Source organism: Phycomyces blakesleeanus (assembly GCF_001638985.1).
Source record: "Phycomyces blakesleeanus NRRL 1555(-) unplaced genomic scaffold PHYBLscaffold_7, whole genome shotgun sequence".
NCBI classification, from domain to species: Eukaryota; Fungi; Mucoromycota; class Mucoromycetes; order Mucorales; family Phycomycetaceae; genus Phycomyces; species Phycomyces blakesleeanus.
Genome location: NW_017265140.1, coordinates 759,556 through 785,393, shown reverse-complemented (window position 1 = coordinate 785,393; position 25,838 = coordinate 759,556). Strand labels below are relative to the sequence as shown.

General features: G+C 34.8%; 7 protein-coding genes across 7 annotated transcripts; 2 read left to right on the top strand and 5 right to left on the bottom strand.

Annotated features, from left to right (window-relative positions):
- Positions 1 to 606: 606 nt before the first annotated feature.
- PHYBLDRAFT_158399 (hypothetical protein) lies at positions 607 to 1,218 on the bottom strand (the record flags this gene model as incomplete). The annotated part of the gene is made up of 2 exons (XM_018433779.1): positions 607 to 1,094; positions 1,172 to 1,218. Coding segments are annotated over 2 exons (198 nt in total), but the record flags the coding sequence as incomplete, so codon positions are not given.
- Positions 1,219 to 2,554: 1,336 nt separating this feature from the next.
- PHYBLDRAFT_111068 (hypothetical protein) lies at positions 2,555 to 2,818 on the bottom strand (the record flags this gene model as incomplete). The annotated part of the gene is made up of 1 exon (XM_018428193.1): positions 2,555 to 2,818. A coding segment is annotated over one exon (264 nt), but the record flags the coding sequence as incomplete, so codon positions are not given.
- Positions 2,819 to 7,927: 5,109 nt separating this feature from the next.
- Positions 7,928 to 9,610, top strand: PHYBLDRAFT_143662 (hypothetical protein; the record flags this gene model as incomplete). Its single annotated transcript, XM_018431037.1, has 2 exons — positions 7,928 to 7,998; positions 9,433 to 9,610. 2 exons carry the CDS (start codon positions 7,928 to 7,930, stop codon positions 9,608 to 9,610), a joined length of 249 nt encoding a protein of 82 aa, XP_018293457.1.
- A 523-nt stretch (positions 9,611 to 10,133) lies between these two features.
- PHYBLDRAFT_143661 (hypothetical protein) lies at positions 10,134 to 13,853 on the top strand (the record flags this gene model as incomplete). The annotated part of the gene is made up of 10 exons (XM_018431036.1): positions 10,134 to 10,265; positions 10,398 to 10,535; positions 10,685 to 10,835; positions 10,930 to 10,964; positions 11,199 to 12,358; positions 12,432 to 12,604; positions 12,694 to 13,367; positions 13,488 to 13,535; positions 13,607 to 13,712; positions 13,765 to 13,853. 10 exons carry the CDS (start codon positions 10,134 to 10,136, stop codon positions 13,851 to 13,853), a joined length of 2,706 nt encoding a protein of 901 aa, XP_018293456.1.
- Positions 13,854 to 16,958: 3,105 nt separating this feature from the next.
- On the bottom strand, positions 16,959 to 17,859 carry PHYBLDRAFT_110754 (hypothetical protein; the record flags this gene model as incomplete). Its single annotated transcript, XM_018428182.1, has 2 exons — positions 16,959 to 17,549; positions 17,704 to 17,859. Coding segments are annotated over 2 exons (747 nt in total), but the record flags the coding sequence as incomplete, so codon positions are not given.
- A 1,938-nt stretch (positions 17,860 to 19,797) lies between these two features.
- On the bottom strand, positions 19,798 to 20,592 carry PHYBLDRAFT_166661 (hypothetical protein; the record flags this gene model as incomplete). Its single annotated transcript, XM_018435457.1, has 1 exon — positions 19,798 to 20,592. One exon carries the CDS (start codon positions 20,590 to 20,592, stop codon positions 19,798 to 19,800), a length of 795 nt encoding a protein of 264 aa, XP_018293454.1.
- A 2,518-nt stretch (positions 20,593 to 23,110) lies between these two features.
- Positions 23,111 to 25,838, bottom strand: PHYBLDRAFT_19913 (hypothetical protein; the record flags this gene model as incomplete). The annotated part of the gene is made up of 5 exons (XM_018439713.1): positions 23,111 to 23,968; positions 24,047 to 24,426; positions 24,586 to 25,155; positions 25,247 to 25,490; positions 25,599 to 25,838. The coding sequence occupies 5 exons, from the start codon at positions 25,836 to 25,838 to the stop codon at positions 23,111 to 23,113; spliced, it is 2,292 nt and encodes a 763-aa protein (XP_018293453.1).

Below are 25,838 nucleotides of genomic sequence, written 5' to 3'. Positions count from 1 at the left end.
TCTATATATGGTATCCAAAACATATGAATCTGAGACTTTTACCAATATAGATATGTGATACTATAGATATATAGATATATATATAAACAGAAATACACATCTATTTATGTACAAAAAAAAAGTATCTATATCTATAATTTTGTTCGATATCACCAAACCTCTTGACACCTTAACTCCGGCCTTTATTTTTTATTTTCTTACCTACACGTGCAAGTTGTATATAAGATATGTAAACCAAAACCAAAAACCAAAATCAAACCAATTCAGTCTTGCTCTTTCTTTCTTTCTCTCTTATATATCAAAATCAATAATTATGTTAACAGTATATCTTTTTTTTTTTTTTTTTTTTTTTTTTTTTTTTTTTTACTTATTGTATTGCATTTATTCTTGAACAAGCTGAACAATTATGAAGGATATGATGGTAATGATGATGGTTGTTGTTATTCATTGTTTTAGGCTTGGTTACCCAAAGCTATTAATCAATCAGTAAATCAGTTAATCAAATCAAATCAAATCAAATCAGGCCAATCAACCAACCCATGTCATACTTTTTTATATAAATAATAATGTCCAACTTTAAATATATATATTGTGAGAAGGAGCAAAGAAAATTTAAGGAAAATTTATTAATAAGAGGAAGAATAAGAAGCACAAAATTGAGGAGGAGAGGTTGGCAGCAAGATAGGCACAAAGAATATTGCGATAAAAGAAATAATAATAGATATATATATATATATATATATAAAGAGAGAGAGAGAAACAGGATAGAAGGGGAAGTGGTGTGGAGTAAAGTGGAATAGGAAGAAGGGAAGGGGTGAGTGGGGGAGAAGTGGTGTGTGTGTTGGAGGGGGTAAGTATGAATATGGATGGAATTGAATTGAATTGAATTGAATTGGAGAATATAAAGGAAAAGATATATATATATATGTATATATGTGTTAAGTGGAATGTATTGACTGCTCAAGGGAAATGGCTGCCCTGTCAACCTTCTTCTTCAAAGCAGGAGGATCAAACATACAATAAGCAAGTTCGACCAGTGGGATGGTGTCCAAGAGACGAATGGTGATCTTTGGAGCCTGGCGAACACCTGTAGCCTAATTATATTTATTTATATATAATAAAAAGAAAGATTAATATCTGTTTTTTTTTTTAATTGGTATCTCTGACTTACCTTTACACAGGGAAACAATTGATCACCAAGCTTCTGTTTCTTTTCAATTGCTGTAAGTCCTTGAAATGATGCAATCAAATCATTGATCTGGTCATCACAACCCTTTTGTTGCTGCTGATGGTTAAGACCAAGATGTGCACGAGAAAGATCTTCTGGCTTAGAAGGCGTAGAGATTGTTGAGGGAGATGTGATCCAGCCGGTAGATTGACCTTGAGAACTCTGAAGAGGAGGCGTTGATTTTCCAGAAAGCGGTGATGATGAACCTACTCCATTGTTGTTTGTTCGTGGCCCGATTGCCGGAATCACAGATCGATCACGGGCAAATGCAATGGCGGCCATGGCTTCTTGAACCTTGGTCTCCATATAACTAGAGTTGAACAAACACAACGAAAGCTCTTGTGGCTTGAGAGACAACAACAGGTCGACAATATGCCCAACGTCAGTCGTCTGGCCGGTCTTTTGGACAGCAAGCATCAGATGCTTTCGTTTGATCTCAATACTGGGTACCAACGAACTGGTCTGTTCCTTTTCAGACGAATAGATGATGGAATCTTGCGATACTCCTACTACTTGCTGTGGTATATGTACATGTTGTGCATGTTGTGCATGTTGTGCGTGTTGTGCGTGTTGTGCGTGCTGGGCCAGTTGATGCATTTGCTGCACCTGCTGTAACTGTATGGGAACTGACGACACTGGCACAGCCATTGAGGCTTGAACTGGAACTGACACTGGGACTGACACCGGCATTGAAACCGGCATTGAGACTGGAACTGGCATTTGCTGATGATATTGCGAGTGCAAGTGAGGGGGATGCATTTGTGACTGTTGCACTTGTACTTGTACTTGTGTTTGTTCCTGTGTCTGTGCTTGTACCTGTGCTTGTGTCGGTGTTGGTGTCTGGGTCTGTGGATGGGCGTGTGTATGAGAGTGGGAGTGAGGATAGTTCATGGTTTGACAAGCTCTCCCGCAAGTACCAGCTGGAACTGGAACTGGAACTGGATCAACTGTCATGGGTCCATATATACGCGTGGGATCCATATATGGTACTGGTCTGGGTTGATCCATAGGATAATGCGAATAGGTCTGGAGTGCCTGTACCTGTTGTTGTTGTTGTTGTTGTTGTTGTTGTTGCTGATGATGATTATGATTATGATTATGATGATGATGCTGCTGCTGTGACTGTGGCTGCTGTTGTGGCTGCTGCTGATGAAGATGAAGTTGTGGGGTTTGCTGCTGTGCTAATGCTTGAGGCATCACAGCCGATGGTTGTACCACAAAGGTAGGCCGATGAATTGGATAATAAGCATTTGGATCATAAACAGCCGAATTCTGGGAAGTATTTTGCTGCTGTTGTTGTTGTGGTGGTGGTGATGACTTTGTGTCGCTGCGAGGCTTCTTTGGTGCATGAAAGGCAACAATGATCGGCTTGCTGATGATGTGTTTGCCATTCATTTCCTGCAGGGCTCTATAAGCATCCTCTGCCCGTCCAAAGCTAACGAACCCAAATCCCTTTGAGGCCTTCTTTTCCTTGTTGGTCATGACACGAGCAGAGATGATTCGACCATATGGAGCAAAGTAATCAAACAGGCCTCGGCTATTGATACGGAGATCAAGGTTTTTGATATAGAGATTTGTATAGTCCACCATGTGAGGATCGTTTTTACCAGCCTATAATAGTAATATTTATATATAGAAGAAGAAGAAAAAAAGGGAGAAAAAAAAAAGAAGGGAAATAAGAATAAGAATAAAAAGAACAAAGAATTAGAATATTAAGTATTAAGTATTAAGTTGACCCAAATCAAGTAATTAAATCAATTTTATTCTTTTTGAATAAATAGATATATATATATAGTATGCTTACTGCGTTGCTTTGACCTTCTGTAGTCTGTGGTGATTGGTGTCTCTCTGGACTAGAACGTGGTTTGTTTTGAACAGCAGGAACAACAGACCTAAGTAAACAAATAAAGATAATTCGGTAGACAGGCAAGACAAAAGGGGATCAATATCTGGACAAAAACAATCTCACGGGAGAATCCCAAATATAACAACATAATATATATCCCAAGGGCAATTCATTTATCTACCCAACTAGCTAGCTAATTATTGATTCTTTTCTTCTTTTTTTTGGAGATCTTTATGACTTACAAAGTACTACCCTGAACATTCTGTTTTGTGAAAGGATAGGTTAGTATGGTGTTTGTTTTATGATCCTGCCACTGTATATGTGTATGTGTGTATGTGTGTATATATATATATAGAGAGAATAATTGCAAAGATTGAATAATAATAATAATAATAATAATAAGTACAAGAAAGTTGTATATTACCATGGCAATTTCTGCATTGGCTGCATCTTCGGGTTTAAAGAATTGAACTATAGCCTGACCATTGCAACGGGCGTTCTGATCTGTGAGGATTGTGCAGAGACTCATTGGACCGAATGGTCTGAAGAGCGAATAGAGCGATTCGTTTGTGGTTGATGTCGAGAGGTGTTTGATCTGGAGAATGTGGGCGCTCGCTTGAGGTTCTCGGTTCTCGCAGGGAGGGGTAATTTGCAAATGAAAATGAGGGTTCTTTCGACGGTTTGTTCCATTAAACAAGGTGTATGCTCGATCAGCTTTTATATATAAAGATTTAAACACAATAGATAAATAATTTGTATATATGTATATGTATACAAAAGTGTGAGTGAGCGTAAGTGTGTAACTAGACTCCCTCTTTTTTTTTTATCTCTTTGGTATTGTATTATCTATTCTCCTTTTATATATATATATATCCCTTTTTCTATATATGTCTGGTTGTCTCCCATATAATATCCCCCCTTTCCATTCCCTTCCTCTCTCTATCTCTCTCTCTTTTAATTTCATATATATATATAGGATATTCATCTTAGTTAACAAATATATTGCTATTACCGTTCTCCCTGCTAGGAAATCTTATATAGCCTTCGGTAGTCTGATCGGGATTCCAATGCAGCTCGATTCTAATGAAAATAGATAAATGAATGAATAATTTAATAAATTAATGAATGAATAAATGAATAAATGAATAAATCATTACACACACACACACACAGAGATAGAGAGAGAGAGAGAGGGAAAAAATGATATATATGCACAAAATTGACTTTACTCTAGAGGACAGTATGCTTTCAAAAGATCTCGTAGCTCTTCTTCGGTAACTGGGTGGGAATGGCTCTTGAGGTACAATCGGTCAGATACTAGGAATTGATGGATTGTATCCTCGACACGATCATGAGACCGGGTGTGTTGCAGCGAATGCATGTGCGCATGATAATTATTGGTTTCCATGGTTTCTGGTATTATTTCTGTGTCTGTGTCTGTGTCTGTTTCTGTTTCTGTGCTCGGCTGACGTTTTCTTGGTAGATTTACGATCGTTTTGGCAGTGTTCATACTCTTTAGTCAAAAAAAAAAAGAAAGATTTTTTTTTTCTGTTTTTCTTCTTTCTTTTAACAGATAAGGTGTCAAAAGGCGTCGTGAATAAGATATACTTTAGGTAATTGGTTCGTTTCTTTCTTTTTTTTTCTGTTGTTGTATAATAGTAAAAAAGAAAACAATTTGTAGAAATGTATATAAAAATGTAGAAAATAAAGACTAAAAAAGGGTATTAGATTTCATATTAATATAATATATGTAATATGTACACACTTGCCTTGAAAATGTGTGTATAAATGTATGTATGTATGTATGTATGTATGTATATATATATATATATATATACACGCGCACAGATTTTTATATATAAATATGCTTTATAAAATTTACTTTAAATAGACAAGAATAAAGACGTTTTTTTTTTCTTTCTTTCATAAAAAATAAAATAAAGGTTATTTAATGTAAATTTTTGCTTATTATTTGATAGACACAAATATATATATATATATATATATATATATATAATAAGATACTCACAAGAAAAATTTAGATAGATAGATATGTAAGCTTATATATATATATATATATATATGTATTATATATTGTATACATATATTGTACACATATGGTATATATGTATAATGCGCTTGTGTGCCTGTGTATGAACAAATAGAAGAAGTAGAAGTAAAAGTAGAAGTAGAACAAGTAGAAAGAAAGAGAAAGAAAAGAGAAAAAGAGAGAAAAAAATACAAAAAAAAGGGATTGAGAAAGAAGGAAAGCTAAAGCTAAAAGTCAAAGCTAAAGCCTTTTTGTACAAAGTCACGAGAAATATAAATATAAATATAAATATATATATATATATATATATAAAGAGGGTATACAAAAACAGTAGACCCGCAATAACAATATCAGAGTCCCACCCAAGTTGTACAACCCACTTTTTATATACATGTTCTCGGTTCACCGGAAAGAGTCCATAAATGCAGGGAACCCTTTGGCGTTTCAAGTCCCCTCATTTTTATTTTTAATTTTTATTTTTATTTATTTATTTATATACAAACACATACGCACATACGCACATACGCACATACACATTCATATGAGCAACTTTTCTTATTAAATAATAGTCATAGTCATAGCCATAGTCATAGTAATATAAGCAAGCAATCAAAAATCAAACATCAAAAATCAAAAATCAAAAAGAAGCAGAAGAAAGCTAATCGGGAGAACTGCTCCGTGCACTCTAGATAGATACATAATAATAACCAAAAGTCATAAAGATATCAATAAGCAAAAGAAACAAATATATATAGACAAACATACTTTATTATTTATTTATTTATTTATTTATTTATTTTAATTTTTAATTTTTAATTTTTAATTTCTCTCACTAACTCACTCTCACTCTCTCTTTCTCTCTATTCTTTCTTTCTTTTCTTTTTTTATTTTTTTATTTTGTATGTTATGTATGTATGTATATATTGGTTGTAATGACAACAAATTAGATAGTTTATTTTTATTTTGTTACCATGACTACCATTTGCTCATAATTTGTGTGCATGTGTACATGTGTATGTGTATTTGTAGACTTGAAATGCCACAAATAATTACTATTCAAAAAAAAACTTACTTACTTTTAATTATCAAAACTATCATACTACTAATTTATTTAATAATATTGAAATACAAACAAATAGATAAAAAAAAACATTTCATTTTGACACTCTCGGTATTAGAGCGTTTGTGTATTTGTGTATTTGTGTACAATTATTTACTTGACTTGACGGGTTGCCTGATTGCATGACGGATTGGCCGACTGACAGGCGGGAACGGGAAGACGGACATACGGACTAACTAACTGACTGACTGACTGACTGACTGATTGATTGACGGGTGAACAGGTTAGAAGTGGTTGGTGATCAAGAAAGCAAAAAGAGCAAGAGGACAAAAATGAGAGTATAGGTGATCGGTATCAAACTACCTTTTATATATATATATCATCTATCACTAAATTTTTTTTATTTTTTTCTATTTGTGCTATGTGCTTCGCAACAAGAGAGGCACTCGTCTACACTGAACCATCCGGCCCCGTTCCACTCCTTTTATCAGTCACGACAAGATTGTGCGCACAGGACTATATAGGAAATATGTAAACACCGCTTTTGAGCTTTTTCTTTTTATAATATAAAATGAAGGTTTGTCTGTAAGAATTGTGCAAGTACAAAAAAAAACCCCCTTTTAGGACTTGTGTCTCTCTACCTTTCCTTTTCCTCCCTTTATCCTTTATCCTTTATCCTTTTTGTTTCTTTCCTCTCTAAAATAAATAAATAACTAATAGAAAAGCAATGGTTTATTCAAACCACAAAAGAAGAACTATTTTGTATGTATTTTGTATGTACAATGAGAACGGTGAATATGATCACTTTGCAAAACTTTAAATATCGATTAATAATAATAATAAACACCCTGACTCGTAAAGGGGATCTGGTAGTTGATAATGACGATGACTGTTACAATGACTCTGACAGAATTATATATATATATATTTTAAAAAAAAGAAAGAAAGATAAGAATGAAGTTTAATGCTGTTACTAATTCATCTTTGGTGCAATCCAAGTCCGATTTCTGGACGCACAGATGATTTATTATTATTATTTATTAGTTAATCTGATTCGGTTGATATAACTGCGACCAAACACTTCCTCCACTTGCAAAAATTATATGTAGCTATCAAGTGAAGCAAGGCCCCCCCCCCCCCTTTTTTTTTTTATCTTGCTCGCAGTCTCAAAACTAATGTCATATATATATATATATTCTTTTGGCAATGGATTTGTTCTTCTTCTTCTTTATTATTTTGAATAGTGATAATATGAGACACTTTAGATCACTAAAAGTCTTGTGTGAGCGAAAAAATACTCTTTTCTTTATTATTATTATTTTGTTCTAGAGTTCAAGCTTTCAATAAACTCAACATCTTCAGGGGTAATATATATATATATTTGTTAAACGCAGCAAGTATATTTCTTTCCAATTGACTCAATGAGAAGAGTACGTTCTTAAGCATACTTTCTTCTGACTTGATTTAGTCTGTAGAAAGCCTCTGATTGTATTTTAAATTTATTTATTTTTCTTGATCGTTTTGAGACAAGGTCTTCTTTATTATAATAGCAGTAGTAATAAAAAGCTATCATCAGTGACGTTTTGTTTGATCTGTGGCAATTTGGTACTTTACAAAGAGTAAGTGTTTTTTGGGGAGATAAAAAGAAAAGAAATTAAACCTAGGGTAGATATGAAACATATATATATATATATATATATATATATATTATATTGTTGTTTCATTTAAAGTGGTTCATGAATTATGGATATTGGATATTGGGCATTGGCATTGGCATTGGCATTGGACATTGGACATTGGGCATTGGCACTCTTGTAACACAAAATGTCGCTAATCGTAAATACTTTTCTGAAAGTCACAACAGTTGAGAACAATTTTCTGCTTATATGATTGGCTGGATGTTCCGTGACTTTCAGAAAAGTATTTACGATTAGCGATTTATTCCAACAACTTTGGGCCATTCTTTAGAAACACCAAAAAGTATAATGCCGACTGTCTTTTCCGCTCAAATCATTCCTCTTCTCTTGCTCACCTATCAACCCTACCCCCCGTTAGACTGTTAGCTTGTCAGTTCATCATTCAATCATTCAAACAGACAAGGCAAGAATTACATACACATACACACATACATCATCATACATCATATGTACATCCAAAAGATAGATTTAGGCTTTAGCTGATAAATATAATCCATTAACACTCATTGATATCTTTCCTGGCTGCTCTTCTTTTTTTTTTATATAAATTCTATAGATTTATGAGTTCGATAACCAATTACTACATTATTATTATTATTATTTTAAAAAAAAATGTTATAAAGATTGTTGTTGAAAGACGATTAGAAATTGGAAATTTAATTAACCAAAGCTTATCCAGACATAATAATCTGACATGGGTTTATAGTACAAGGCAAAAAGAGCAAAAGAAAAAGGCACTAAAGACATACGATCTATACAATTTTTTTTTGATCTTTTTAATATAATAGAAGGTAAAAGAAATAGTGAGAATGAAAAAGATGAAAGAAAGGAAGAGTAATAAAGGAACCAATCGAAGTTATCAAGTAACAGGTGATCTTTATCCCAGGTTGTGAGAACCAGTCATTCATTCATTCAGTCAGTCAGTTTTCTCTCTATGTGGTAATACATTTAATTTCATCTACCTGTCTCTCTTTTCACTTCAATACACTTGCGCACTTTTATATGTAAAACATCAAATCAAATCAACCTTGACCAATCTTAGTCTCATTAGAGAGAATTACCTAAAAGCCATAATCCTATCATGTATTTGATGTATTTTGATCTTTGAATAACCTGATTTCTGTTTTTAAAAGTTTAGTATCAAATATATATATAATTCATTATTTGATCGTCATTTTTCTTTTTCAAAAAAAAATCACATTCAACAAAGAGTGATGATGTTCAATTGTAAGATGACACACACACACACACACACACACACACACACATGTACATTTTAGCACTGATTGAATAAGCCTGGTCCTATTATCAATAACAAAAAAAAAATTGTCAGTAGGAAATTTTCGAGTGTATCCCACGATCTCATATCCAAGTTTGACCAAGTCTTCTTCTTTTTTTTTTTTTTTAAAAAAAAAAGATGCTGCTTTTTAGGCTTACCATAGTATATGGCATGAATGGCATTTACTTCTCTTGTCAAGTTTTTGATACGTTTCTCTTTTAAGTGTAAAAGGCAAACAAGAGATTTACTCCTTCTTGGTAATTTCTCTGAAGCAATCGGATAAAGTCCGGTCTGCTAGTTGTATTGGTAGCTGTCACTGCACACGCGATATGGCGCGCTCACCGGTACCTCATTTTCAAAGAGTCTCCCTTTCTGGCCAGCGTGGTAGCAGCAAGGGCCTCTAGTGTAGTGGCACTGAATCTTGGAATGAGGATGTCTCTCGAAGATTGACATTATTAGATTTTATTTTCTGACCATATTTTTTTTTTGCATGGTCATCCCTCTCTCTCTCTTTTAATTCCATCCCCGATATCATAAGCTCTTAATTTTTGTATGGTTGCTAAACTGTTATCAAGGCCAAAGATTACAGCATATAATACGCTAATTTGTATATCTAGACACTGTTAACCATAAGAGTAAATCTTATCAAGAACTCGACACTTATTTTGTTCTTGTTAAATTGGCTGTTCTTGCAAGGTTAACCATAGCCAACTCTTTCAAATCTCAAAGAAACAAGACTTTTTTTTTTCATAATTTTATACAGTTTCATTGAATCACGGGACATGAGCTCCTGTGACCTGGGCTGTACTCATATCTGGTTCACTACAGAGCCGTCTCTTTTTAGAGTAAAAAAGAAAAGAAAAAGAAAAATGTATATTTCATTAATCCTGCAAACTACTCCGCTTTCTTCCCATTTTATTTTGTTTTATTTTATTTTTGATACAGATATATACATATATTATTCCTGCATCCCATGTCCAACTCATCACATCCCATCTCACCATCAGACACTCACGATAAGCAGGAAATTACCGTAGGAGACTATGTAGTCAATGCAAAAATAGGACAAGGTTCATTTGCAACTGTCTACAAAGCGCAGCACAAGGTAAAGTTTATCTATATAGTCCTCAGTCATTCTCCCCTTCTTTTTATGCTTATATATATATATATATATATATATATATATATAAACATACAGTATTCTCATATCTACTCTATTTTGTATCTATATAACTAGACTACTCAACGTATAGTAGCCATCAAATCAGTCTCAAGGTCAAAGCTGACCAAGAAGCTTCAAGAGAACCTTGAATCAGAAATATCAATCCTCAAAGCTATCAGACATGATCATATCGTTGGTCTGATAGAGTGTCAAGTAAGATCATCAATCTGCATTTGTTGTTGTTATTAATCTATATTAATATAATAATAATAATTATTATTATTTTGCATTGGATTTATAAGCAATTCTTATATAAATGTATATAATTACTTATTTATTTTTTATTTTTTGTGTGTGCTTAGAATGCTACAAAACATATCCACCTGGTGATGGAATATTGCTCTGTAGGTGACTTGTCACAATATATCAGACGTATCAGAAGCCACAAGTCAACACGCGGGCCTGCAGGAGGATTGCCAGAGCATGTAGTACGCCATTTCCTCAAACAATTAGGTAATTCATTAATAATAACTTTACTTTTATTTATTTATATATTAAAATTCACTCAACTCAATATACTTTTCTTTTCTTTTCTTTTGTTATGTAGCCTCTGCCCTACAATTCCTACGATCCGAAAATCTTGTTCACAGAGACATTAAACCACAGGCAAGCCATACTCTTTTTTATTTTATTATTTTTATTAAGCAAAATAAATAAATAAATAAATAAATAAATAAATAAGTAAATAGCTAGCTAGATATATACAAACCTTTATTATTCTTTTAAAATAATCAATTGATTTTAAATGCATATTCCTCAATAATAATGATAATAATGACAACCACCAAAAACAAAAAAAAAACAAAATGTCTTTAGAACCTTTTGCTAGTTCTTCCACAAGAACATCCAAACCCTCGTTTCAGAGACTCCGAGATCCCAATTCTCAAAGTAGCCGACTTTGGATTCGCACGATTCCTACCAAATGCCAGTCTTGCCGACACTCTATGTGGCTCACCTCTTTACATGGGTCCTGAAATCCTGTCTTACAAAAAATACGATGCAAAGGCAGATCTTTGGAGTGTAGGTGCTGTACTGTACGAAATGATCACCGGTCGTCCTCCATTCCGTGCACAGAATCATCTTGATCTTTTGAAAAAGATTCAGGATAATGGAGATCGAATCAGATTCCCAGACGAAAAACAGCAACAACAACAACAATCAGATCCTAATAATATCAATATTAATAATAACAATGTATCAAACTCAAATACACCAAATAACATAAATAATTCATCATCAACAACAACAACATCATCATCATCAAGACAAGAGGTTGTTGAGATTGGAGCTGATCTAAAAGATCTGATTCGTAAATTACTAAAGAAAGAACCAGTCGAACGTATTTCATTTGAGGAATTCTTCCTTCACCCTGCCGTTTTTGGTACTCCAGAAAGCACAGAAACAGGAGGACAATCCGAAGAAGAATCCGAAGAAGAAAAAGGCGAAAATGAAACAATTGGAAATCTAAACGGAAATGGAGTAAACGGTGAATACGGATATCTCGACCGATATAGGTATATCGACAATCACAACAAGGCCAAGGACAAGGGCAAAGGCAAAGGCAAAGGAAAGAGCAGAATTAACGTTCAAGACACCGGCAACACCAATGGAACTAGCAATAACAACAGAATCTATTCTCGTTCAAGAGACAGTAATAACAGCGACAATAATAACAATAATCATAATCATAATAATTACAATTATGATACCAATGAGAATGACAATGACAGAGAATACCGTCAATACAATAACCGCCAACAGTCACCTAACACGCCACCATCCAGATCATCATCAACTGTCAGTGCTCGTACCCCTCGTTCATCAGACAGACCTGCTCTTGTCAGCAAATCCCGCTATGACCCTGCGTCTTATGAACCACCACCGTTTGCCAATCCACCAAATACCCCACGACAAGCACTTGAGCGTAGGCGATCTTCCAGAACCGAAAACCGACCCACTGTAAATCACTATCAAAGGTTAATATTCAAGCGTGATTATCATATAACACAAACAGCACTTGATTTACCTTTTTCTTTTCTTTTCTTTTAGTGAGAATACATTTGATAATACCCCATCTATATCAAACTTAGGATCTGGATCTGGATCTAGATATGGATCACCTTCTAGAGGAAATACAGGCCCAGAGGATGGCGAAGAAGACGTCTTGCGAGGATATGTAGTCCTCAATCGAAAGCTTATTGAAACAAACCAATTTGCTGATGGTAAGCCTTATTTATTTATTTATTTTTAAAAAAAATAGTAATAATGATTCACAAACTCACTAATATATATATATACAAAAATTGAATAGACTTGGACGGTAGAACTCATCAGGGTAAAATTACTGGTTCAGGTTCAAATGCTCAACATACGCCTGGAACCTCGCCAGTTACTCCTCCACCAATCGTCCGAGAACGAAAGATCAGCACAGGGCCTGGAGGGTCTGCATTGACAAAGGCACTCTCGATGGCATCGGTTCGGCTGTTCGGATTTGCTCATCCTCCCCAGAACACCAGCAAACTTCCGCTCAGTAGAGTTGGATCTCCTAAAGGGTTCTTGGAAACCAATCCGGACAATGGCTATAGCGGTGGAATGATGTCCGAGATTGAACAGATTGCCTGTATGGCACATGCTGTGGCCTGTATGGCTGACAGTAAATACGAAAAGTTGACCAGAGGAGCAGGAATTGATCCAAACAATAACAGCAATGAGAATTATCACCAGATGGCAGAGGAAGCATATGTACTACATATCAAATCGCTTGCTCTTCTTGAACAAGGCTTGGATACTGCGAGAAAATATTGGACCAGAGTGTCGGATGAGCAGGCCCGATTGGTGTTTGGGCGGCTCAATGAGTCCGTCCAGTGGATGCGAGAACGGTTCAATGAGTGTCTTGACCGAGCGTCTCATGAGGGATCTAAGATTGGCGATGAAGAAGGCAGTACATTTGTTCAGAAATTGCTGTATGAGCGTGCTCTTGAATCTGTAAGTACCACATACCCTTTGGTTTTTTTTTTGACAGCAAATAGTTGAAGTATTTGTTTGTTTGTTTGTTTGTTTTTATTTACTTTTTTTTTTTCCTTTAAAAACAAATTGTTATATTAGAGCCGAGCTGCAGCTGTTCTTGAGCTTGTTGGTGAAGATTTTCCAAAGGTAACTATAGTAATAAAAAGAAGAAGTAGAATATATATATATATATATTAATTTTTATTTATTTTCTTTAGTGTGAACAAAACTACCAAACGGCCATTTGGTTATTGAGTGCTATTATGCAACATGAAGAAGAAGGAATTGTACTAGAAGAGAACGATAGAAGGATTATTAACAAGTGTAAGTAAAGAAGCAAGTAATGGTAACAATAATAATAATAACAATTGTGTAGTCATTGACTCTATCCGTACCCGAATATCCGCTCTGCGGAGGAAGATGAAGAGACCAACCGAAGATCCTAATACAGCTTTTTTACTTTGATCTCAGACACTGTTTTTGTTTTTTGTTTTTTTTTTTAATTTTATTTTATTATTAAAGAAAAACCAAACTCATTATTGGAGAACCCGTTGGGATGTGATATTTTGCTAGACTGCTAAAAAAGAATTATTAGTGAAACCCAGTCAAAAAAAAAAAAGAAAAACTCAACCACAGTTGATGAAAACATAAGTACTGTGACAAACATAAGAGAGATATATCTTAATAAACTTGGCTTTCCAAGACTTATTCTCTTAAGTAGATATATAGAGACGACTCTTGACTATATTATGTTTATGTTTTGAGGTAAAGAAACAAGCTCAATTCTTAATAAAAACTTGGTGATGAAATGGCCTCCCTCAGTAAAATTTTACATCTTTTCATTGGAATTTAAATCGCCGCGTAAAGCAAAAGTGAGTGAAAATTTAAATTTTCACTCGACAACGGGTTCTCTATTATTATTATTACTATTATTATTTTTTAGACAAGTCAAAATTAGTTTTCAAGAGGTTCTGCCTACTGTTTTTTTCTCTTCTTCTTTCGGATGAAGCAAAAAATATAAATATAAATATTCAGATATGAGAATTGGGAGGTTTCAAACGAATTTAGAGATTTTATTTTGTTTTGTTTTGTAGACTGAATACATACACGACTCTTTAATTAGTGGTGGTATGTAATTTAATAAAAGAAGAGAGAAAAAAAACAGAAAGACAAGTCTAATACATTCAACATAAATAGACATACAAAAATTCTGTTGTTTTTTTTATCATTTCTTATTTCTATATACGTATAAGCACACCATTCCTTATCTTTACCTTCCAATATACCTATATAAAATCTGGATATCAATAATAATAATAATAATCTTAATCTTAATCTTAATAGAAGCACTAGGTGATTGATTGGCTCTGTACAAATAATAGTCGTATAATTATATATGTTATGATATTGAAATCACATGAAATCACAAATTATTATTTTTTTTAGATTTATTGTCGCAAGATTAAATACATAAACAGGATACATGTAGGTTTATTTTGTGCAAGAAAATCCTACAAAGTTTAATTTGGCTGTGCATCTTGTTGAGTGCACTTTCTATTAGTTTATCTATGTATAAAAATGCCTTGACCTAAACTGACCAGACTTATTGCAGAAGATGTTGGCTTATATGCACAATTGATTGAGCCGCTCTAGAGGTAGTCATGGGAAAATATTGTCTATTGAAGATGTCAGTAACGAGGTGTATAGAAATCAAAGAGAATAACAGCATAATCATGTTATCAATCAGATAAATAATAGGCATTATATTCATTCTGCTGTTATTGCTGTTGTTGTTGTTGTTGCCTTTGGATTCTATTTACAAGCATGTAAAGAAACATTAATAATAATAATAATAATAATATTTTGACAATCTTTTAGTGATCGCATTTCCATTTCACTCTCACAACATGACCACTCAAAATCGAGTCTATGCCTTTCTTACTCTCATCTGTGCATCCACAACGTTTTCTTTTTACACCGCCTAATTTGGCCAGCCGACTTATTATACAGCCTATTCTCTCTAGTCATTATGCATATTAAATACTTTGATAGAAGAATCATGACCCTCTTTTTTTACTGCTTGAAATTGTGTTGACCTTTAAGTAAGTAAGCTAATCCATTGATATGTATAATTGTTTAAGAAATCTGCGCATACAAAGCTTGTGTTTTGTTTATAGTGTTCTTGTATATATATATAACATAGGGAGTTAATTTTATTAAAAGAATACAGATAGTCACATACGTCAATAGATCTAGAACAAATCTACAAAGAGTATATTTCTAAAGACCAAGCCAGCTCCTAAAATAAAGCATCCTATTATCTCTCTCTCTCTCTTTTTGTCTTTGTCTTTAGTACAATTTTTTTTTGAATGAAATTACTAATAATTTGATCAAACTAGTAACAAGACATTGCTAGCTATTCAAGGCTAAAATACATTATCCATTGTCTTTATTTTTTATTTTTGATTGCCTGTAAAATTGAAGCAAAAGTTTCACGAAATGTGAATATGTATAAATGTGTATCTTTGGATCAAATGACCATTTCCTTTTTTGATTTTTTTTGAAATAGTTATGTGTATGTGTGTACTATATTCTTCTTTCTTTTATCCTTATTACCATTAATCTTATCTTTTTTTTTGTAATTAGATGTGTAGATGTGTATATCAGTGGTAAAAATAATACCCTGTATTCTTACATATACATAAAACACTTGTTTGTGTTAATATAAAAGTCCAATGAAAGTATCAGCTTGCGAGTGTATTGTTTTCTTTTTTTGTGCCAGGTTACTCTTCTTCTTGAGGGACACAGGTCAAACCAAAAGATTACCTGAAAAAAAAAAAGAAAGAAAGAAGAAAAGCTCAGAAATAAGAAACGCGTTATTTTTTTGTATTGCCCACAATCACAGCCGAAAACCGGAATATACCTATCTGGCACAACCTTGTAGTGAACACACGTACAAACGAACGTACGAACAAATGAGAGAAAGAATACACAGATATAATTAAGTAATCCCAATATATATATATATATATATATAGGTAGAGGATCAATAATAGCTTATTTTTTTGTTTTTTTTATTACCATGGTGACATATCAGCTATAAAATAGTGCAGCTGAGAAATAAAATAAAAAACCAAATTGTGTACTTTACACAATCACTAACTTTTTTTTTTCCTTCTTCTCGACCTTATATCCTTTATATCACGCTACACAGCTAATTATGTTGTATTTTGAGATGATGTCCGTGAGATTTATTTATGAGAATTTATACAATCAAAGAAGCACAATGATATAAACTTGTTGATAAAAATCAGTAATAAAACATGGTATTGATATATATATATACACATGGACAATATGTAAAGTTACTCGCGTTTATTGTAATACGCTTTTAAATAAGACAATTTTTTTTTAGAAAAAAAAAAGAGGTCAAAGGGATTAATTTTTATGTGGCTATTATATTCTTATAAGAACTAAGAGATGCTATAAAGTATAGGGGAGCCAAGGGTACCCAATAATTTGATGATAATGATATATCATGCTAGAGTATATTTTGTTTTGTGTATTTCTTTATTCGACTTGATCGTCGATCGATTGGTGATCGATAAACACTTTGTAAAGCAGCCCACCGAAAAGACCTCCTACAATAGGCCCAAAGATTGGAACCAGTGCATAGTAATCTGAGGCCGTAAATACCTCCACGCCCCATCCTGCAGCCAACGTAAACAATCTCGGTCCAATATCGCGTGCAGGGTTTAACGAGAACCCAGAGGTGTAGGTGAGCGAGAGTGTGATGATAAAAAGACCGGCTGAGACCACAAATCCTTGCATGGACTGATAAGGCATATTGTTCTTCTTTCCACTTGACATGATTATCAGCAACAGAAGCATTGTGCCGACGATCTCGGATCCCATGGCTGGGCCGATGCCGACGTAGAGTGGAGGATATGTTGCGAAAATCCCGGCCGTGCCTTGTGGACCCAGTATCTGACGTACTCCGCCGTCAAATTCATTGATCGCAGGCTGAATGATTCCATACAGCACCCCAGCACCCACAAACGCACCGAGAATCTGTGCAGAGATGTATGTAAGCACTTTCTGGGTGGGGAAGTGACTAAAGGTCCAAAAGGTGAGAGTGACAGCTGGGTTGAGATGAGCACCCTGGATATATACAGACGATTGTTAATACTATCGAGTTACCACCAAAAAAAAAGAAACTACACATATATAGAGATACTTGCAGATATGTGGCCAGATATACATTGGCCAAACAATAGAGCAGCACCTGTTGTAGAAAAGTTGAGTGAATTTGAACTTCTTTTGTTTTATTCGAGATAAACTTACCGTTGCCAAATGAAGTGACTAGCCATGATTTGGTTCCTCCTACACCCAGGGTCTGTTCTGCAGAGACTCCGTTTATGAATAAGACCAGTACAAACGTACCAATAAACTCGGCTAGAAACTCACGACACTTTATTGTCGTTATATATCAACCAAATATTCAATTATTATTAATAATTTTTTTGTTGTTGCTAGGAAACAGCTCTATACACATGCTCACCTTTTCTCTTTTGTGTAGCAAGTAAGATATTATAAAGTTGTAGCGTAAAGAGCCTTTTGACTCAATAGGATCTTCATGATACTTTTTGCGGTTTCCACTACCACTAGCGTTACTATTATTGCTACTGTTGCTATTACTGTGATGATTATATTTTTCTTCTAGGGTTGGTGTACAATATTCTGTGTGTAGTGTACTGTGACTACACAAATCCATATCAATTACAGTCTGTGCTTCGGTCGAGCTGGTGCTGGTAGATGCTTCTTGTAAATAAGATTTTTGCAATGTCTTTGGATTAGGTATCATGTTTTATTAATTTAATAGATTAGGATCAAAGGTATTCTCCATATATACAAACAGAAAAAAAAACACGCACAGCTTATATATATATTGGACGGCTGGTTTGATAGGTTTAATCAGTGACATTTGTTTGCTTGCTTGCTTTTGAGAATATAAATGATGTATTTGTGAGTAGATTGTTCTTTATTTTTCTTTATTTTTTGTGTTTATTTTGAGAATGATTTCGGAAGAGCTGGCATACACATACGCACACCCACGTACAAGTACAGGTACAGGTACAGGTACAGGTACAGGTACAGGCACAAGTATGTTAATTATTATCATTATATTGCTTGCTTGCTTTCTTGATCGATCAGTACACACACACACACACACACAGATATATATATTGTCCTGCTTAATCAAATGAGTACAAGAATCACAGTGTTTAATTTTGCCGTCTTTTATTTTATGTGGATTCTATATAATGATAATAATAAATCAAGGTCTGTTTAGGCTCATGATTCTATTGTTCAGCACAATGGCTATTTTAGTTCCAGCCTCATCTTTTTTTTTTATATATATATTTTGATTTTAATTTTGATTTTGATAATTGGAATGTCAATTCTTGAATAGAGAATGATTCCTATTTAATTTTGTATATATAAATAAATTAAGATGATCTTGTAATGACTGTGGAGTGTGGACAACCAAGTACAATTACAACTCTAATAAATCACACCATAATATTTTTATTGTTAAATATACATCTACATACATTTTGATTTTGATTTTTGTATTCTAGAAACTATAATTATGCGGAATCTGTAGATCTCATTTATTTATTACATTACATTACTTTTCTTTCTTTTTTTTTGCATCAAATAATCATAAACCTTGATGATTTGATCAAACGCTTAATTATCTTCCTTTCCTTCATTTCCCTTTCTTTTGTCTATTACAGGTGGTATTGTGGTCGGCATAAAGAATTACAATAAGGCAGATTAAAGAATAAGATACGATAATACGTCAACTATCAGCAAGTTAAAAATAAATAAATAAATAAGAAATTGACCAAATAATTGGTGTCGATCTGGATTCTTCTTTCGGTTCAATATTAGACAAAAAAAAAAAAGAGTGAACACCAAGATTTTGTGTCCCTTAAGCTGTCCGAGTAACAGGAATTTAGATGGTGATTTCTTTGTTTGCTTTTTGCTTTTTGCTTTTTGCTTTTGCTTTGGGATGACTTGTAAGCTTTCCTGTGATCATTTTGTGTCTCTTCTTCTTATGTATATATATATATATATATATATATACATCTCAAGTAATGTGTAAAATGATATCAAGGTAAGGTAAGATAAGATAGTGTTGAATATATGTATTAATAATAATACGTTTAAAGATATTAATTCATTCTCACACCCTCATAAACATACTCGTCTTTCAGCCATACATACTTCCTTACTCACTCGGTCACTCATCCACTAACTCCCTCACACTCTCATAGAAACGAGAAGACACAATATAGAAATGGGTTTGATAAAAAAAATAATAAAAAAAAGGCTTTTTTTTTCAGACCGACGATCGTTTGTATTTGTTGTCATTCTCTATTGTTTGGGTCTCATACCAAGAAGCAGCTGATTTATTCTTGCGTGAAACCATCCAGCATGCAATCTGAAGTGGGACCTTTCTCGAGGGTGTGAAACTCACTGCTCTTCGTCCGTACAATCTGCCCATCGGATGTCGGGGTAGTTTTACTCGAGGAAGAGTGTTGAGGCTTGAATTAGTAAGAATGGGTGTCCGAATAGCTGAGTGCATCAGAGCACGAAATGGAATATCGACAAATGGGGATGAGTACCGTCGTGTAGGTTTATTTAGCAGTGAGTGTGAGTGTGTTCGTTGTGGTGTTTGTAGTGGTGACTGAGGCTGTGATTGGGATTGAGATTGGGATTGTGTTTGACCAGCAAATACAACCACAAGGTTGGTGTCACAACTCTTCTCAGGCATTACTATAGACAGAGGCTGACTCTTCAGGAACGGATGATAAAATGCCTGCGGTGGAGCATGAATACTGACAGCGTAGCCCTTTTCGAGGTCAACAGCCGAAGAGAGTTTTTGGTGTGGAGCAACACGGTTCTTTTGCCATCGTTTCCGGAGACAGAAGATCCAGACGAGTAATAAGGTGATGATGAGAAGCGAGAGAGAGACAACAACGATTTCCATAGTCTGATGAAGATTTTGTGAATTCTTTGTTGTAGTTGACTGGGCATAGGTTGATAATGCGCCATTTTCTGTGGTTCCTGTGGTTTCTGTTGTTGGTTTGATTGCTGTATAGTAGTTCTCTTGGGACGTTTGGCTAGACTGCATTATCCAAAAGGAAGATAATAGAATATGATAAGATAAAAAAAATGACAAGGAAAAGACCTGTGAATAAAAGTTTATAAATGAGTTCAATAAGACTTGGGTAGGTTCTTAACGCAATGAAATAAAAAGATGGGTTGGTGCTAACATTACAGGAAGGACAAGGTCACAGTCAAGGAGCAAGACGGCGAGACTTTTGATATATGTAAATATTTGTTAAAGAGTAATAGGAAGTAAAGAAGTGAAATAAAATACAGTGTAAAGAAAAGTAAGAGTAAGAGTAAGAGTAAAGAAAGATACAAAATAAAATAGAATGAAATGAAATCAAATAAAACAAAGTTAAAGAGGTGAGTGGAGCTCTGCCTTTGCCAAACCCCAAATAATATGCAAACCTGACACTGTAAAAAAAATTTTTAAAAAAAAGGAATGATGCAAGCAACACTAGTAGTCAGTCATGCGAGCAAAGAAAAAAAAGAAAAAAGAAAAGTTGAACTGAACTTTATTCTAAGCGGTCTTGGTTTTCGTTGGTTTTCACTGGTAGTACTTGAGGTGCTTCAAATGTATATATATATATAAAATAAATAAAGAGTAGCATTCTCTACCAAGACACTAACAGAGCTTATTACGATTCTATTTTTCTATTTTTCTATTACTATTATTATTGGCCTGTTGAAATACTAATTCAGATTATCAAGTCCTTTTGAATGCTTATGAGCATATACATACATACATATATACATAATTGTAACACAATATGTCTGAAATCAACAGGTTGTACGATACAAAAGAAAAGAAAAAAAATCAAAAGAAAGTTTGTAAGCAAAAGGTCTTTACACAGTAACAGCAAAGAAAAGCAAAAGATGAAATTAAAAGAAGTCGTACCAAAGTAGGAATTGAAATGGAGACCATACTTGTCTTTTCAAAAAAAAAATTAAAAATTAGATAAATATACCGGGGACAAAACAGGGCAAAAAAAATCTTCTTGATGATCCTTTAAATATAATAAAGAAACGTTGAATTGATATGATACGGTCAATATGAGAGAAATGCTCAGAATATATATATATTTTGGTCTTTCCTTTTTCATTCTTTTCATGGTTTTATCTTGGGCTGTTCTGGAGACTGAAGGGTATGTAAGTTTCTGTTTTTGTACAAATCTCTGGTTGGTTTTGAAAGTATCAGTATGGTATAGGGCGTGTATTGTGCACATGTATGTATATATTAACCTAGAGATTACATTTTAGCATTAATGACACTAAATGCTTATACTGTAGTATAATAAACACAATGAAAATCTTTTAATAAATCAAATAGATCGGTATCATTGATATAATATCTACCCGTCTACCTGACTTTTTTTTCTTCTGTGTGTGCTTATGTAGTATTTGTTTTCTTAAGGAGTATAATTCAATTTATCTATTTATTGACATGGACATCTTGTGTGTAATCAAAACAAGCTGGAAATTGCAGACAAGAAATAAGCAGAGCAAATGAAATGTACAGAGAGTGCTATAAAATGCAGGAGACCATAAATGATAATAGTAATTTTTATAACAATGAGGTACAACAACCAATTTATTTCCCACAGACACTTTACAAGTATTGCTTAAATTGTATTAAGGATAGGCAAGGCAAGTCAATGAAGAGTATTTACACATACAATTTTCTTTTTTGATTAATGATAAATACACAGTTCGTTTATGTTGATCATATATACATATAAATATTTAGAGGAAGAGATATACGCTGAAAATGGCTGTCAAAATGTTAAAGATGTTCTCCCTTTCTTTATTTTCTCTCTCCTTCGGTGTAGCAATATATATAAAAAGTAAAATAAAAGGACCAAGTCCCGGAGAACACCCGAGTGTCCTCGGAGATGTAAGGTAATGTAAGGCAAGGCAAGGCAAGGCAAGGTAAGATAATGTATATTTATACTAAATAATAATAATTCAAATAAAAATATAAACATAAAAGACCCTAAATAAAGTTACAGTAAAAGAAGAACAAATTTGTACGTATAACAACAACAGCAGCAGCATAAGAACAAGATCTGCTTTACAAATAAAGCCGCGTCGATGATTCTTACATGCTTTATTTTCGCGTCAGAATACCATGAGTTTGAGTGTTTTAAATGTAAATGGTACCAATCTTCTTCTTCTTCTGAATGATAACCACACGATCAAAACGTATACCCCCCAAACCAAAATAAAGATATATATATAGTTAATTCGGAGATGGTACTTCTTTTGTACCTGAAGCTTTATAAATTGGCAATATGACAGAGTAAGATAAAGAAGAGTAAAAAAAAAGATATATTTATATATATATATATATTACAAGGATTATGGTACATGCTTATTAGCTGAAATCAAATATAGAACTAACAAAAGGGATATATATATATATATATGGGTGCGTGTGTGTGTTTTTTGGAATGGGTAGGTGGGAAAGTCGATATACATACAAAAAGATGGAGGGTGGGAGGATGTTTACAGTAGAAGCGTCTATATCTTTAGCTCTATAGTTAAGGAAGGTTGTTACGAATAGCACGGGAAGCTGTGTAAGAAGCAGCTCTGACGGCATCTTCGAGATCCCAATGGAAGAAAGGATAGCGGTCAATAGGAAGACCACGGCTGGCTCGAGGGCAGTAAGATAGTTTGTCACTGACATTCTCATAAAGAGAACACTCAGATTCAGAGTCATACGGCTTTTCTGAGGAACCCATGTTTCTTTCTATATCTCTATCTCTCATGGACTTCTTCTCATCCATATCAATATGGATATGTCCAATGTCCTGCTCAGTAGATGTGTGATCAATCGTGGTTTGAGGTCCGTCACGGTGTGCTGGTACTACAGGCAAAAGCTCTCCTGTACGTGGTCCACGACCAGCCTGAGTGCCGAATCCACTGGTGATCAGAGTGTTTCGGATAGCAGGGCTAGCCAGACTAGCAAAATGCCATTCCACCTCACGTTCTGTCAGGCGATCGATAGCCAGACGAAGATCCAGAAGGGTCTGTACTCCAGTAGAGTCCAGATGGTTGACGGCAGAGCAGTCCAGCACAATAGCGTACAGCCGAGGTCCGTTGTCTTGGACAGTCTCCAGAACTTCTCCTTTCTTTGGCAAGGGGCGGTGGTCGTTCCAAGCACGGTCACCCTTCTTGGTAGATATAGGAACAGCAGACGAGAAGTTGTCCTGGATGTGGTGCATGACCTTATCGGAAATGAAACTGGCATTTGGATAAGTGAGGGATTCATCGAACCGGAAGATGACAACTCCCTGAGGAGCATCCTCGACAAGGTGGTGCAGAGACGGGTGGTTCTTCTTGACGTAGATGTAGTGCACGTCTTCTTCAAAGCCAGAAGTTCCGCCTTGGGTTTTCTTCTTTCCAAAAGAATCAGCAGTAGAAGAGCCGTTGACCGAAACAGTTCCTGGTGCTTGTCCTGATTGGGATGGGTATACAGGAACACGGCCAAGAACAGCGCAACGAGGTCGAGCAATACGGAGGAGCAGCGAGACGATCGAGAGGCCAACAGATACATAGATACCATACTCCACACTAGTGAAGAATGTAATCAAGATGGCGGCCACAAAGGTAAAGAACTCAAAGGGGCTAATAAGCCAGAGCTGTTTCCAGAACTTGGGACCAGAGGCAAGATCAGCCACTGCATGAATAATTACTGCGGATAAAATGGCGTTGGGGATATAGTAAAACGCAGGTGTCAGGGCATAAAGAGATAGAAGGACAACCAGGCCAGAGAACACGCCTGCAAGGGGGGTGCGGACACCACTACGAGCCTTGATGGCTGTACGAGAAAATGAACCCGTATTTGGGTAAGCACCTAAAAGAAATAGAGAGAACAAAGGTTAACATATGATTTCATTTGATAAAGAAAAAAAACAGAACAAAGACACAAAAAGATCCAGGTTTCTGCTGCTGTTGTTGTTGTTGTTGTTGTTGTTGTTGTTTTTTGTTTGTGAATATATTGTATTTTGCTTACCAAAGAAGCTTCCAATGACATTAGCAACACCAATGGCAATGATTTCTTGATCGGCTTTGATTTTGTAGTTGTTGATACGACCAAATGATTTTGCAATTGCCACATGTTCGAGAATCAAAATGATAACTACAGAAGGCAGAGTGCCAGATACCATTCCAAGTAAGGTGGTGTCGACCACAGGAACGCCCATGGCTTGGAAACCAGAGGGTACTGTCTTGAGGATACTGACAGGGCTTGAGGCCTTTCCGATCTGGATGAGATAAGCAATCAGGGTGCCAACGATGACCAGGATACCGTTGCGCATGATGTTGAAGAAGAAGAGGTGTCTAGAGTATTTGGGGTATTTTTTGGTGAGGTATCCAGTACCCCAGCGGACAGAGTAGAGCCAAATAAGGCCGAGTAATCCGAATATTGCGTCGTAGTGTGTGGTAGGTAGGCGTTTAAAGAAGTTTCCAAAAATCAGGTAAGCTGCATCGTGGGTATCGACACCTTGAAGACCGAATAAATTTGGCCATTGGCCAATGGTGATAGTAATGGCAGAGCCTGTCATAAAACCGGCAATAGCAGGGCCTAAAGATAAAAATATATATTTAGTTTTTAATTTTAAAATTAAAATAAAGAAAGAAAAAGAGAGTGGTGTGCTTTGGGTTTGATTCTTTACCTGGAATAAAATCTACCAAGATGCCAAGACGTACAAGACCAATGAAGATTGAAATTACACCAGATATAAGGGCAAGAGTGACAGCAACCTGAGGACCAGTATAGTCACTAACTTCGGTAACATGGGCAACTGCCTGGCCTACCAAGAGAGACATGACAGCGGTTGGTCCAATACTGATATCTTTGGAGGTACCAAAGAAACAGTATATGCAAAGACCAACAAATGAGGAGTATAAACCATATTGCTATAAAGAAAATCATATATATATATATATATTATATTATTTTGTTGAGTTTCTGTTTTTGCTGTAATTAAATGTCTTTCTTTTTTTTATTTTTATTTGTATACTTACAGGTGGTAAATTGGCAATTTTTGCGTATCCCATGCCTTGGGGAACAACAACGATGCCAACTGTAATGCCTGCAATAAGATCCGAGACTAGCCAGGTGAGGTTATAACGATGAATCCACTGTACAATTGGAAATAATCCAGCAACATATGTCTTTGTGGCATTAGGTATTTTACGGACAATCTTGGTTGCCTCTTGTCTGTGAGAGAGGGGTTCATATTCGAGTAGGATTGGTTCGGCCAT